This window comes from Salvelinus sp. IW2-2015, linkage group LG16 (genome assembly GCF_002910315.2).
Source record: "Salvelinus sp. IW2-2015 linkage group LG16, ASM291031v2, whole genome shotgun sequence".
NCBI classification, from domain to species: Eukaryota; Metazoa; Chordata; class Actinopteri; order Salmoniformes; family Salmonidae; genus Salvelinus; species Salvelinus sp. IW2-2015.
This window is the reverse complement of record NC_036856.1, coordinates 26,713,809-26,729,205: the sequence shown is the minus strand read 5'-3', so window position 1 is coordinate 26,729,205 and position 15,397 is coordinate 26,713,809. Positions and strand designations below refer to the sequence as shown.

Below are 15,397 nucleotides of genomic sequence, written 5' to 3'. Positions count from 1 at the left end.
AGTGCACAAAGCTGTCATCAAGGCAAAGGGTGGCTACTTTGAAGAATCTAAAATATATTTTGATTTATTAAACTTTTTTGGTTACTACATGATTCCATGTGTTATTTCTTAGTTTTGAAAAATCTCCACTATTATTCTACAATGTAAAAATACAGAAAAACCACTGAATGAGTAGGTTTGTCCAAACCTTTGACTGGTACTGTATGTGTTATTTCATAGTTTTGATGTCACCACTATTATTCTACAATGTAGAAAATAGTAAAAAATAAAAACCTTGAATGAGTGGGTGTGTCCAAACTTTTGACTGGTACTGTATATAAAAATACATTGCATAAACATTCCATTTCATTATAACAAATTAGTTCATGGTTATTGGGACATCCTAAGTATGTTTTCAAATGCAGATAAACAGCAGAGATGTTTTCAACTCTGGCATATAAAAAACTCAGGTAGAGGTGCAGGACAGGACAGCCTTTCTGTGGGTTGACATCATTTATACAGAAGCTGTCTCCTAGAGAAACTGGGGGAAAGAAGGGAGGCTGGTTAACATGACAAACAATGAAATGCATCTATTAAAGATTTAAACAACAATGCAGAACATACTACTTTCTGAATAAGGTCATGGTTACCTTGGCGAACAGCCACATTGGCACTCTGCCTTGACAATTGACTTTCCTGAGATGGGAGGAATAAATTATCATCTGAACTGAATCCAAAGTGGTCAATCAAAGATTAGACAAGTAGATTTTTTCCCTGAGACTAAACAAAGCAGAAACAAACCTTGATGAATTCCAACAAATCGTCTGTATTTCTCTCTCTAGACAGCAGACAGAGATGAAAGCAATGTTAGAAAATAAGACATACATTACAATTTTTCTTGGACTGCATGTACATTGTTTCTGTGGAAGACCCTTACCCAAGCAGGAGAGTGCTGATCAACATGCAGGCCAGACCAGGAGCCTTCAGCTTTCCTGACTGCTGCATCTGATGAGTGATGTTGGTGATGGGGGCTGTGGTGTGTATGAGCCAGACTGGCCTTGCGGGGGCTCCAGTTGTGGGAGTCACAGGAGATGTCCCACTGGTTGGAGGACAAATGGCTGTCTGAGCGGTTCTGGCACCTGAACATTTCTACCCTCTGGCGGAGAGATCCTGGGGAGTACACAAAGGAGCTATCCCTGAAACGTTTGGACTCTGGGGACTGTTCTTGGACCAGCTCCCTGCGACGCTTCCTCATGATAGAGTGGTGAGGAGACAGGGCCAGGGCGGCCAGAGCAGAGGAGGTTCCTCTGGTGGTCTCTGCTCTCCTCTCACACATACGGCAGGAGGAGGATTTGCCCTGACAGACAAGCTTGTGGTAGAGCTTCTGGAAGTCCTTGTCAATCTGCTTAGCAGAGTTTCGTAAGAGACTGACAGATGGGGAGAAGGAATCCAGGGAATAGTGTCGCCGGAGCCTTAGCTGGCCTGCCCTAGACTCATGATCAGATGATGATCTAGACGATTGGCGTTTCAGCTGGGAGGGACTGCAGGAGTCCAGGTGGTGGGGCTTCCTGTGTGACATCAGAGGCCTATGAAGAGAGGAGGGTGAAGACGCAGGGGAAGATCTGGGCTCCACAGTGTTTCTTTGATGATATCCAGCAAAGCCCGACTTGGGGCTTCTATGGTGGGCGTTAGATGCTGCACGCTGGCCGTCCCAGATCGGCAGTCTGGCTCTGTWGGGACTCGGTGCTACTTGGGAGCGGTAGTCTGAAGACATCTCCATACTGACCACAGGGCATACCGCTGTGAAAAACCTCTGATGGGGAAGTGTGGGGAGGGCACACTTCCTTAGAGATGGACTGCTCAACCCTCCTGCTGTGAAGGTGTCTTCAGATCTGGCAGGACTGAAGACCAGGGTAGTGTGTCTAACCCTGGGGGATGGGAAAGAGGGCATGGACACCATGAAGGTTTGGTTTAAGGGGGGCTCCTCTGGCTCAGGGCTCTCCTGTAGGGAGGAGTCTGCAGAGGAGAGAGAAGAGGGAAGGGAGGCTGCAGAGGAGGGAGGAGAGGAGTCTGCAGAGGAGGGAGCAGAGAGAAGGGAGGGGGCTGCAGAGGGAGGGGAGGAGGCAGGACTGGAGCCTGCAGAGGGGCGAGAGGAGAAGTCCATCACTAGAACAGGGTGGGGCGGTTGTCCGTTCCCTGAATCTGTACCCTTCCTGTGGGACAGCCTCTCTGCTGGCCATTCCTGGAGGTTGACCTTGGTCTGTGGAGGAGGATGGGTGTGGGTTGTCATTTTGAGGTTCAACTTTGGACTCTTGGGGTTACTCACATTCAGTATGGTGTTCTGAGATGTTTGGAGAAAGGATTGGCCAATGTTGAGGGTAGTCTTTCTGTGAGCAGGTCTGATGTTGAAGTTGCGGTTATTGAGGTTTCTGTTAGAGAACCACCTGAGCCTGTGGTACCTCCTCAAAACCCCTACAGCCACGTCGGACATATGTTGGCGCCGCCAGGCCTCTCCTACCTGGCTGACCATGCTGGGATACAAGTCCAGTAGAGTGCTACGTTTACTGCTCAGAGAGCGCTCCAGCTCCTCTGGCGCGCCCCACAGGCTACTCCTAGTCCCATTCAGTTTGGAATTATCCACCACTGATGGAGGCAATATAAAGACATTTCATTAAATCAGAAATGTGTAAATGAACATGAAAAATGCTGTTGTAATTGTATTTTATATGTTTACTTTGACATGCTCAATACATACGCTATCGTTCAAAAGTTTGGGGTCACTTAGAAATGTCCTTGTTTTTGAAAGAAAAGCACGTTTTTTGTCCATTAAAATAACATCAAATTGATCAGAAATACAGTGTAGACATTGTTAATGTTGTAAATGACTTTTGTAGCTGGAAACGGCAGATTTTTTATGGATTATCTGTGGGAGGCCCCTGTGCACAATTGAGCAAGAGGACAAGCCTAGAAGGCCAGCATCCCGGAGTCGTCTCCACTGTTGACGTTGAGACTGGATGTTTCGCGGGTACTATTTAATGAAGCTGCCAGTTGAGGACTTGTGAAGCGTCTGTTTCTCAAACTAGACACTAATGTACTTGTCCTCTTGCTCAGTTGTGCAACGGGGCCTCCCACTCTTTCTATTCTGGTTAGAGACAGTTTGCGCTGTTCTGTGAAGGGAGTAGTACACAGCATTGTACGAGATCTTCAGTCTCTTAGCAATTTCTCGCATGGAATAGCCTTCTTTTCTCAGAACAAGAATAGAATGACGAGTTTCAGAAGAAAGATCTTTGTTTCTGGTCATTTTGAGCCTGTAATCGAACCCACAAATGCTGATGCTCCAGATACTCAATTAGTCTAAAGATGGCCAGTTTTATTGCTTCTTTAAATCAGGACAACAGTTTTCAGCTATGCTAAGATAATTGCAAAAGGGTTTTCTTATGARCAATTAGCCTTTTAAAATGATAAACTTGGATTAGCTAACACAATGTGCCATTGGGACACAGGAGTGATGGTTGCTGATAATGGGCCCCTGTACACCGATGTAGATATTCCATTAAAAATGAGCCGTTTCCAGCTACAATAGTCATTTACAACATTAACAATGTCTACACTGTATTTCTGATCAATTTGATGTAATTTTAATGGAAAAAAATGTTGCTTTTCTTTCAAAAACAAGGACATTTCTAAGTGACCCCAAACTTTTGAACGGTAGTGTACATAGGTCACTATGGTTAATGTTCAAATCATTTACTTACAGTGGCTGTTCTCTGCAGCCTGCTGCATAACAGAATCATTACTGTTGACAGTGACAGCACCCTCATCTACACAATCATTGTTGTGATCATCCTGGTGGTATGAGATGTCCATCTGTTGAAAAACATAAGTACATAAGCTACAGTCAGAGTTGGGGATGTTACTTTCCAAATGTAATCCGTTACAGTTACCTGTCCAAAATTGTAATCAGTAATGTTTGGATTACAAACTCAGTAACATAAGCTGATTACATTCAGTTACTTTTAGATTACTTTCCCCTTAAGAGGCATTAGAAGAAGACAAAAAGATGTGTTTCTAATTGAATGACATCTATTGCAGGATAAATCAATGTTAAAGTTTACATAGCTGGCCATATATGGATGCTCAATTTTACTTTATGGGTTGGTTATGTAGGCTTCTTCAATCTAACCCATCGCTTTCTACTACATTAAATTATATGTTTATATTAATATATGATTTAAGTCCAAAAATGGATGTAGCAACTACAGATCGCCCCTTTAAGTCTATAAAAAGTGTGCGAGTTTGAGCGTGTGTCCATTACGCCTATGGATTTACTTTTTTTTTTTAAATCAGCATGATTTAGACTGAACGATAAAAGCCCCATTTTTATTCCATAGGCTGGGATCCGCACTATGCAGCTGTTGCAAGAGTGCATTTTCCCCTGGCTTTCCACTGGTTTCTTAAACAATGATTGATAGGCAGCTTAAACTTCTTGAATTCAACCATTATTGGGTTCAAATACACATTTAGATTTGTGAACAGCCATCCACAACAACCACAATCTGTAAGGCGCAAATAGCTAAATCAGAGAGTAGCCGTGCGATTTACATCAATGCGCTATGTAGATATCAATAATAAGTGAAATCCGTATCGCCGTAGACTACACCACTGCTATCATCCTTACCTCCAAGCATTTATTCAAGTTGGATAATTTTTGGATGCCAAAAGCAGTCGCGCCATTGGAAGACATAGCTTGGACTGTAGCCCACAAAAGCCTATTCCTGCTCTTTTCCTGTGATCCATCAAACACATTTGGTGTGTCATCATAGTGGTCTCTGACTTGTGGTCAGACTTGCTCAGGTGGAACAAACTTAAAACTTGCACATTTTTTWATGCTGATTTGAATGTCATTGAGAAGTGGCAAAATATATTTTTTCACAAACATCCTTTCTGAATTTAAAAGTAATCCTCGAAGTAATCATCTAGTTTTTCAAAAGTATCTGTAATCTGATTACAATAGTTTTGCTGGTAATGTAATGTATTACAGTTACCATAAAAAATAAAAATAATAATAATACATGTAATCCGTTACTCCCCAACCATGGCTATAGTAATGTGGGGTGTTAACATCTGGTTAGACAAGTCTCCAAAAAGACAGATCTGTTCTGCCCACAATCAGTTGTCGCCATATGTACCTGGAAGTCTCCAATGGTGTTCTGTGGCCTGTGTATTTCAGAAATATCTGAAATAACAAAAATATATGACAAATATACCTTCAGATCAATTTAACAATTAAGGGCTATATTCAATCCACATCGCGGAAGTTCAGCTTTACAGTGTGATTGAAATGTAAAGGCAATGTTCCCACTTTAGCAGAAAGTACCTTTACATTTATATTGCAGAATCTGTAACGCTTCAGTGCAAATCTCACAGAGAAACAACGTGTTGTAGTTCCTACCTCCTAGTGACAGCTCTGCCAGGTCAACTTCACTCTAAAGAGGAGGTGGAGTAAGAGGTGTGAGTGTGATCCAGAAACGTAAGAGATCCCTCAGAAAAAGTACCAAGTGGGTCTAAAATAATTAGCTGCAGTACATAACGTCATATCTTACAAACCTTTGACAATCCCAGGTTTGATAGCTCCAACTCTGACTTGACCATGCATACTATCACCTCTTCTCCATCCAATGACAAGACACATGAAAACATCAGAACATTGAGCCAATTCGGTTGAGTGCAGAATTTGTACCCATTAATATAAAACTAGCTACTGTATATCGTTGTTGACAAGGCTAAACAATTATTCAAGTACTGAGAAGCAGATCATGTGTGTAACCATAGATAAGGATAATTAACTCGTGTCCATGGACATAACATGGACACTGGAGTTTAAGTATTCTTAGCTAACTAGTGTAACCATAAACGGACTGTTGTTTACCTTGGGGTGTTATGTCCTCCAGGTTCACCTCAGTCCCATTGTCATGCAGCTTTGAATACTGTTGTCAAGGAAAAGTGTAAATACTGGCACATTCTGAGGTTTCATCTGTTACAGGCCTAGTAGTACAGAGTGACATTGCTTACAAGCATTTCGCTACACCCGCACTAACATCTAAACACGTGTATGTGACAAATAACATTTGATGAGAGGGTGCATTGCTTGTGCATTTCGTCCCGTGGCCTCAAGGGGGACAGTAAAAGAAGGCTAGTTGGCGAGAGAGACTAGTAACTAGTTAGTTACAATAATACGATTTCAAAAATGTGCCTCTGCTCTGTGCTACTACTACTTGTTGGCTAACGCTAGCTGGGTTAGAGAACATCAATAGGGTGTCTTTGCTAATATGTTTGATTATCTAACCACATCGTCAGAAGAACACTAGCTAGCTAACTACAATACTAGCAGGCATCTGGCTACCACGGTTAACGTTAATTATTTAGGTAACTATCGGCACATGTTCCACATACCTTTTGAACTATTCGCTCCAAAGTGTTACTGTAAATCTTGGCATTGCTCTTAAGCTTATTTTTGACCACGTCATCCATGTCGTCAGACAACGTTTTTATCAATTTAACATTACAATTCAAGCACTTTTTCCCCCTCATTCGTTTGGTTCTCTTCGGGTCCAAAGCCGACGGACGTCTTACGTTAGTCTCGAAAACCAGACGTAGGTAACAAGGGTCGAGTTTTCGAGATTAACGGACGTCGACCGCGACGTGAAAAAAGTTCAAATTTGCCGCAATAAAATACTAAATTATGATTGGATATTTCACGATGTGACGCAATATTTTCTACATGCTGTCATCTTCATGCGACAAAACGTACTGTAATGAAGCAGGCAGGGAGCGTGTCTCAACCCTCGACCTTCTAGCCCGAAGTCCAGCGCGCTATCGATTTTGCCCTAAGAGCATGCTCAAGCGGAATAGTCGATATACGCGCTTATAAACCCAGGGTCGTTACACTACTCCCTCCTTTCAAAGAGCGCGACCTCGCGCTAGCTTGCGACTCTACGTCTTATAGGAACGCCCCAAAATACTTTAAAGTACTACTTAAGTTGTTTTTTGGGGTATCTGTACTTTACTATTTATATTTTTGACAACTTTTACTTTTACTTCACTACATTCCTAAAGAAAAGTACATACTCTTTACTCCATCAATTTTCCCTGACACCCAAAACCTGTTAAATTTGAATACTTAGCAGGACAGAAAATGCTCAAATGTATATACTTATCAAGAGAACATCAATGGTCATCCCTACTGCCTCTGATCTGGTGGACTCACTAAACACAAATGCTTTACTTATAAATTATGTCTGAGTTTTGGAGCGTGACCCTGGTTAACGGTAACAAAAATAATTTAGTTTGTTTAATATAAGGAATTTTAAATTATTTGTACTTTTACTTTTGATACTTAAGTATATTTTAGCAACTACATTTACTTTTGATACTTAAGTATATTTTAAACCAAGTACTTTTAGACTTTTACTCAAGTAGTATTTTACTGGGTGACTTTCACTTTTACTTGAGTCATTTTCTATTAAGGTATCTTTACTTTTACTCAGGTATGAAAATGTAGTACTTTTTCCACCAGTGCCCCACGGTAATTAAGAAAATGCCCAACTGAGTGGCTCGTGCTATTTAAGAAACACAAGACAACTGTCTCCAAAGTTAAATCTAGAATTGGCTTCCTATTTCGCAACAAAGCATCCTTCACTCATGCTGCCAAACATACCCTTGTAAAACTGATCATCCTACCGATCCTCGACTTTGGCGATGTCATTTACAAAATAGCCTCCAATACCCTACTCAATAAATTGGATGCAGTCTATCACAGTGCCATCCGTTTTGTCACCAAAGCCCCATATACTACCCACCACTGCGACCTGTACGCTCTCGTTGGCTGGCCCTCGCTTCATACTCGTCGCCAAACCCACTGGCTCCAGGTCATCTACAAGACCCTGCTAGGTCCCCCCTTATCTCAGCTCGCTGATCACCATAGCAGCACCCACCTGTAGCACGCGCTCCAGCAGGTATATCTCTGGTCACCCCCAAAACCAATTCTCCCTTTGGCCGCCTCTCCTTCCAGTTCTCTGCTGCCAATGACTGGAACGAACTACAAAAATCTCTGAAACTGGGAACACTTATCTCCCTCACTAGCTTTAAGCACCAGCTGTCAGAGCAGCTCACAGTTTACTGCACCGGTACATAGCCCATCTATAATTTAGCCCAATCAACTACCTCTCCCCCTACTGTATTTATTTATTTTGCTCCTTTGCACCCCATTATTTCTATATCTACTTTGCACATTCTTCCACTGCAAATCTACCATTCCAGTGTTTTACTTGCTATATTGTATTTACTTTGCCACCATGGCCTTTTTTTGCCTTTACCTCCCTTATCTCACCGCATTTGCTCACATTGTATATAGACTTATTTTTCTACTGTATTATTGACTGTATGTTTGTTTTACTCCATGTGTAACTCTGTGTMGTTGTATGTGTCGAACTGCTTTGCTTTATCTTGGCCAGGTCGCAATTGTAAATGAGAACTTAACTTGCTCAACTTGCCTACCTGGTTAAATAAAGGTTAAATAAAAGAAAATAGATCAGTACTTGTATTATCTATTTTATAGTCTTTATTTCTTATCTTTATCAAGGGTGCCAATAATTTTGGATGTGACTACAATACATTGTGACTACAATACATTATATTGCCATAGTCAATTATGGGTAGGAANTGTCGAACTGCTTTGCTTTATCTTGGCCAGGTCGCAATTGTAAATGAGAACTTGTTCTCAACTTGCCTACCTGGTTAAATAAAGGTGAAAAAAAGAGGTAAATATGACAGTGGGATGAGAGTAACTTATCAAGCCTTTTGTTGCTTTTTGTTGTTGCATGTGGTAATTTTGTGTCTTGTCTCCCTCTGGTGACTCCCACCCTGCTTGGATGTTTTGTCAGGCTTGTCGTGCAGGAAGAGATCCTCTCTGCTGGCTTTTCTCTGTGTGTGTTAGCCCTGTGGGGCGAGGCCTGTCCCTCCCCAGCCCTGCTCCGTAGCTGGAGGCAGCATGGGAAATGGACTCACAACATCTATGGCATCACTGAGGTGTTCTGCTGGGCCTGCTGCTAGCACTTCCCAGAGAGCCTCCTGCAGTCTACTGATGTGAGTCAGCCCTGAACCCTGATCATGTAGTTATAGCACTAGCTCTTCTGTTTCAGTGATATGAGTACAGAGGTACCTTTTACTCAATTTATCCAATTGTTCTTGCATAATGTAGTTTTTGTGCTCGCCTCACAGGACTGAATCCTCTGTGCAGCTTGGTCCTCCTCTGATGGAGACCACAGTTGAAGTAAGAGATGAGGATGGCTGTGTTGTTACTCAGGAGGAAGAACAGGTGTTTATAGGTGGGATGGATAGGGTGTATCTTCTAGACCAGGGGTTCCCAAACTTTTTGACTCCGGGCTCCCTTCCAGCGCTGGGGAACATCTCCTAACCCACGTCTATTTCTATGGGCACAAGCACTGTTCACTCCCGTCTTGTTGGAGGAGATATATTTTTAGGTTTAAAGCTTATCTCCTGCAATTCTACACATTTTGTCATGGGGTGCAGAGAACATGTAGCAGTTTTATAGCATTCTGTTTTTGCAATTCTATACAATTTGCCATGTAAACTCAGCAAAAAAAGAAACGTCCCTTTTTCAGGACCCTGTCTTTCACAGATAATTCGTAAAAATCCAAATAACTTCACAGATCTTCATTGTAAAGTGTTTAAACACGGTTTCCCATGCTTGTTCAATGAACCATAAGCAATTAATGAGCATGCATCTGTGGAACGGTCATTAAGACACTAACAGCTTACAGATGTTAGGCAATTAAGGTCACAGTTATGAAAAGTAAGGACACTAAAGAGGCCTTTCTACTGACTCTGAAAAATACCAAAATAAAGATGCCCAGGGTCCCTGCTCATCTGTGTGAACGTGCCTTAGGCATGCTGCAAGGAGGCATGAGGACTGCAGATGTGGCCAGGGCAATAAATTGCAATGTCCATACTGTGAGACGCCCAAGACAGTGCTACAGGGAGACAGGACGGACAGCTGATCGTCCTCGCAGTGGCAGACCACGTGTAACAACACCTGCACAGGATCGGTACATCCGAACATCACACCTGTGGGACAGGTACAGGATGGCAACACCTGCCTGAGTTACACCAGGAACGCACAATCCCTCGATCAGTGCTCAAACTGTCCACTATAGGCCGAGGGAGGTGGGACTGAGGGCTTGTAGGCCTGTTGTAAGGCAGTCTTCACCAGACATCACCGGTAACAAGGTCGCCTATAGGCACAAACCCACCGTCGCTGGACCAGACAGGACTGGCAAAAAGTGCTCTTCATGACGAGTCGCGGTTTTGTCTCACCAGGGGTGATGGTCGGATTTGCGTTTATCGTCGAAGGAATGAGCGTTACACCGAGGCCTGTACTCTGGAGCGGGATCGATTTGGAGGTGAAGGGTCCGTCATGGTCTGGGGCGGTGTGTCACAGCATCATCGGACTGAGCTTGTTGTCATTGCAGTCAATCTCAACACTGTGCGTTACAGGGAAGACATCCTCTTCCCTCATGTGGTACCCTTCCTGCAGGCTCATCCTGACATGACCCTCCAGCATGACAATGCCACCAGCCATACAGCTCATTCTGTGCGTGATTTCCTGCAAGACAGGAATGTCAGTGTTCTGCCATGGCCAGCGAAATGCCCGGATCTCAATCCCATTGAGCACGTCTGGGACCTGTTGGATTGGAGGGTGAGGGCTAGGGCCATTCCCCCCAGAAATGTCCGGGAACTTGCAGGTGCCTTGGTGGAAGAGTTTGATAACATCTCACAGCAAGAACTGGCAAATCTGGTGCAGTCCACGAGGAAGAGATGCGCTGCAGTACTTAATGCAGCTGGTGGCCACACCAGATACTGACTGTTACTTTTGATTTTGACTCCGCCTTTGTTTAGGGACACATTATTCKATTTCTGTTAGTCACATGTCTGTGGAACTTGTTCAGTTTATGTCTCAGTTGTTGAATCTTATGTTAATACAAATATTTACAAATGTTAGGTTTGCTGAAATAAACGCAGTTGACAGTGAGAGGACGTTTATTTTTTTGCWGAGTTTATAATATGTATTCAGGTGATATTTAAGTGACTCAAACATTACTTATAAATGGGCAAAAAAATAGCTATAAAACGTTAGCTGACATGGGCTAGTTGATCTGGACATTTCTGGCAAGTTATAAATAGCTCTCCAAGGTATGCAATAACTAACATGACAAGGAAAACTGGTGCTGCACTACCCAATTTCGAAGTTTCATCTTGTGCATTTCACTATTACAACTTTCAATTGTAAGTTGAAGGCCTGTCTGAGTTCCATGAAAAAAAGTAGCATTAAAAAAAWTATATATATATATTTTTCCAGTGGGTGGGTATTTTTCTGGTGTAAATGAAGTGTGTTTCTTCAGGGAAAGTGTCTATGGGGGAAGTTATGAAGATCTACCAGAGGCAAAGAGCAGGTTCAGTGTCCAATGTTTTCATTTTTAACCTTTATTTACCTAGGCAAGTCAGTTAAGATCAAATTCACAATGACGGCCTACACCGGCCAAACTGGGCCAATTGTGTGCTGCCCTGGGCCTCCCAAACACGTCCGGATGTGTTATAGCCTGGATTCGAACCAGGGTGTCTGTAGTGACACCTCAAGCGCTGAGATGTAGTGCCTCAGACCGCTGCACCACTCGGGAGCCCTAAGAGATCTGCACTGAGAGAAAGACTCCAGTCTCTGTGTGTGCGTGCGTGCGTGCGTACCTTTCTTTCAAGTGTAAATCTTGCATCACATGCTCAGTACTGTATAATTGTGTTTTTGTGTGTATTCTAGYTTTGGCAGTGTGTGTGGACGCACCACTGTGGGAGTGGAGATGTGTTCTCCTCACCCTGTCTCCATCCCTCTCTGACAGCAGTGTGTCGCCACCCTTGGTGGAAACTTCCTCTGTCTCCATCCTGTGAGTGTCCATGCCTTCTTGCCTGCAAAAATCACAGATGCTTGTGTGTGAAGGAAAAAATATTAAAACTTTTTTTCTGTTTCAGGACACTGGTATTGTCCTGTAGATGTATTCCAGGAAGACTACATTTTTCTCCATCCCAAGCGGCTTCATTGGAAACCTAATCATCGGCTCTGTGGATGGAAACATCTGCTGCCTCACCCACACAGGGAAAATGGTGAGAGGAAGAACTGGCACTAAGATAATGTCAATTTTTAGTCTTTCTCTTTAACATCTTCATTTTCACCAAGTAACTACATTTACATTTACATTTAAGTCATTTAGCAGACGCTCTTATCCAGAGCGACTTACAACTTGTTAACTATTGATATTGTTCACTTATGTGTTTCATCTTTAATACTGTGTTTTCTGCAGCTGTGGCAGTATGTGACCAAGGGCAGTGTTCTCATCTTCTCATCGCCATGCATCATACCAGACAAGCAGAGCATTGTGTGTGGGTCACATGACGGGTGTGTGTACTGTCTGAACTGTGCTGACGGCTCATTGATGTGGCGTTACCAGAGGGTGTACTCCAGCCCCTGTGTGTTTGAGGGGTCACCCTGAGGTATGGAAGGTACATTGGTGGGCCTGGCCTCCACAGATGGGACCCTGTGTGTTCTGGATGGAGAGAATGGAACTCTGAGAGCCTCTCTTTGCCCAGGGAGCTCCTCTCCTGTGGTGTGGCAGCGCTCCTGGTGGTCGAATGACGCAATGACTTTGTGTACTTGTGTGGAGCCGACAGATGAGCTCAAATTGTTTCCTGAGATGACATGTATGACATCATGTATTTTTGTACTATGTTATAATATTAAAGAATAATATAGGAAACAAATGCAAAGTATTGATACTAATTTGTTGGAGGAATATGACTTGAGGCTTTGAGTTCAGACATCAGTATTTCATTTATAATTCATAACATTTGCATCACTTTAAAGATGTTCRCATGAATACCTTTTTTAAGTGGGACAAAAAAGTGCAATTATTACCCCAAATCTTTTTTCATACAACACTGTGTACACTACACTATTGCATACGACCAAAGGTAAAAAATAGGTAAATAAATGACAAAGTGACTGACTGAGCCTTACAGGCTTCTTTCTGACCAATGTCCTGGTAAAACCGCCTCTAACATACATCCATACATACAGATCATTACATTGAGTAGTGAGAGGAAGATAATGATGGAAGAAATATCCATTTGCTGTCAGTCACCAACAGACAGCCCAGCAGAGGTTCTCACAGCAGGGCTATTGGTTCAAATCACATTGAGGTAAATTAAGAGGATGTGATATAGTTTAACTTGTCTAATGATGGGATTCAGAGAATGTGACTTTCCAAATGCTGGAGGACCATGTAAAGGCCTTATGGATCATCACACTAGCGGTGACTTGAGCACATGGGATGTTACAGCAGGCAGGTAGTCTCTTTCCATAGCAAAGCAAAATCCATGACACATTAGAATGCTGAGAATACTGTGCAATTCACAACCACCTGAACCTTGGTCTTTAGTGCTGTGTTTCAGTGCAGTCCACATTTGATTATGACAGATTTTACTGTTATTTTACAAACTGCGGTGATTTTCAAACAACTTTGTTAAGGGATTTTTTTWGMTTTTTTTTGCAATATAGTATCTTAGACAGCTGTCACAGTCATCACGGGCACAGTGAGAATAGTTATACTAAGTACTGCTTTTGAATACAAGTTTAAAAAAATAAGCTTTTGTACATCGCAGACAAGGCTCAGAGATTACAAATATATTGTTTCATCACTGTTAAAATCAGTGCTTGAAATAATACCCACGAGAAAAGGTAACAGAAATATTGTTGTTCTAAGGGTGATACAACTGGGTGATCATCTGTCATGTTGGTTTATTGGTTACTGGTAGCCCTTAAAACACTGTTCCCAAAGTACCCTTGAATGAAGAATCTATATCCTTTTTCAGACCTGTGGGATTGATCTTTTCAATACATAAGCTTTTTTTTCTTGTATTATGTTAAGTGCATGATCTATTTACAGCCGTGGTGCTTTGATTGGCTACTGTTGGGAAGTAAGGGTTGGGATTGGCTATTGCAATGGCCAGCAGTGGCCATGATTGGCTACTGTAGGATCTTTTGACTTGTTGGAAGATATCATATAGTTGATAACATACAGCCAGGTAATCTTAAAGTTTGTGTTTTCAGGTGTTTGTATAAGTGCATGCTTGTACGGAGTGTTCGTGTTTGTAAATGTGTGACTGTGTTTATATTATGAATGTGAAACACACTTTTAATCATACAAGTACATGGTTATGGTGAAATGGGGGGGAGGCTTGGGTTGAGGCTTGGGTTGAGGTTAGAGTGCAGGGGCAGATCAGGGGCAGAGAGGAGAGGTCGGGATGGTTTGGGACAGGGGTCAAAGTTCATGGGCAGTGTGTGTACAGTACTGATGCAGTGTAGAGGTTAGAGAGGAGGTTATTTGATAATCTGAGGGCAGTCACTCCAGGCCTTGGCCTTGCGCTTGGCCAGAGCTAACCAGGCCGGCTCAGTGGACACCTGGGGAGAGTCAGTGGACGGGAAGCGCTTGGTCACCTCCTTCACTGCAGGGGGCGATGGTGTGGAGTCTGCAATATCAACTGTAACACAAGACCCAGAGAGAAAGGGTTATAATGCATGCTGAGGACACCATAAAAGTGTATAATCCACACAAGTTTGATAACAGATTTGTTTGATTATGTTGATCCAGATGTAATAGAATCATGTTTCATATGTGAGATATCCTAAATGTTTGATGTGATCTTGGGAAAGTGTGATGACAAACAGTTGTGAATATGAAAGCTCTTACCTGTGACTGTGCTGGGCAGAGTGTTGGCTTTCTTCAGGTGGTCCCGGCGCTCAAAGCAGCCCAGGAGGGTGTCTGGTCTCTTGGCTTCCTCCGGTGTCTGTGATTTGGGAGGGCTGGTGTTTCCACTCCCCTTACCCTCTGAAGGACTAACCAACACACACTGTGAAACACATGTACCTTTTAGCAGACTGTCCCAGTCTCTCCTACTGCCCTGAATGCATTTCTCTCTCTGCATAATCATAATCATAATGGTATGAAGGTAAGGACAGTAATGTGTGTTAAAGTGCAGTAACATACGCTGTCTTTGTCTTTGGCCTGTTTCTCAGGCAGTTTGGCCTCTCTATTGCTGCGGCGCTCGTCTCGGCTCTGCTGGTGCTCCTTGAAGCCCTTCTGTTTCTGCAGCGCCAGTGTGATCCACGGAGGCCCCGCCTCCTTGTCCTGGACCCGTACGCTGTCTAACGAGTGCCTGCTCTGCAGCGATGGCTTCCCTTCTGTAAGTGGTGAGATGAGACAACCATCATACTTAACATCATACACACCAAATC

The 15,397-nt window shown here is 42.9% G+C and overlaps 2 protein-coding genes and 1 long non-coding RNA gene across 5 annotated transcripts in view; 1 reads left to right on the top strand and 2 right to left on the bottom strand.

Moving 5' to 3' along the window:
- Window positions 1-31: 31 nt before the first annotated feature.
- On the bottom strand, window positions 32-6,671 carry LOC111976055 (uncharacterized). Of its 2 annotated transcripts, XM_024004776.2 has the most exons (10): window positions 6,433-6,671; window positions 5,909-5,966; window positions 5,587-5,645; window positions 5,432-5,465; window positions 5,169-5,215; window positions 3,735-3,846; window positions 917-2,622; window positions 781-817; window positions 630-675; window positions 32-520 (listed from the first exon to the last, which is right to left on the bottom strand). In XM_024004776.2, the coding sequence occupies exons 1-10, from the start codon at window positions 6,568-6,570 to the stop codon at window positions 490-492; spliced, it is 2,268 nt and encodes a 755-aa protein (XP_023860544.1). In that variant the 5' UTR covers window positions 6,571-6,671; the 3' UTR covers window positions 32-489. The 2 variants fall into 2 exon arrangements, with proteins under 2 accessions (XP_023860544.1, XP_023860545.1); XM_024004777.2 differs by lacking the exon at window positions 5,587-5,645 and having other exon boundaries at window positions 6,433-6,523.
- Window positions 6,672-8,699: 2,028 nt separating this feature from the next.
- LOC111976026 (uncharacterized) lies at window positions 8,700-12,828 on the top strand. Its single transcript, XR_011481179.1, has 5 exons — window positions 8,700-8,798; window positions 8,922-9,123; window positions 11,870-11,993; window positions 12,079-12,210; window positions 12,408-12,828. It is a non-coding gene; the product is annotated as an uncharacterized lncRNA (long non-coding RNA).
- An 87-nt stretch (window positions 12,829-12,915) lies between these two features.
- Window positions 12,916-15,397, bottom strand: part of LOC111976105 (capping protein inhibiting regulator of actin dynamics-like) — a 32,388-nt gene continuing 29,906 nt past the window's right edge. Inside the window, exons 8-10 of one of the 2 annotated variants that reach the window (XM_024004852.1) lie at window positions 15,150-15,343; window positions 14,853-15,012; window positions 12,916-14,643 (exon numbers count right to left, since the gene is read on the bottom strand). In XM_024004852.1, coding sequence (XP_023860620.1) covers window positions 14,483-14,643; window positions 14,853-15,012; window positions 15,150-15,343 — 515 coding nt within the window. In that variant the 3' untranslated portion in view covers window positions 12,916-14,482. Of the gene's footprint in view, window positions 14,644-14,852; window positions 15,013-15,149; window positions 15,344-15,397 lie in introns of those variants that run through there. The other variant, XM_024004853.2, reaches the window with a different exon arrangement.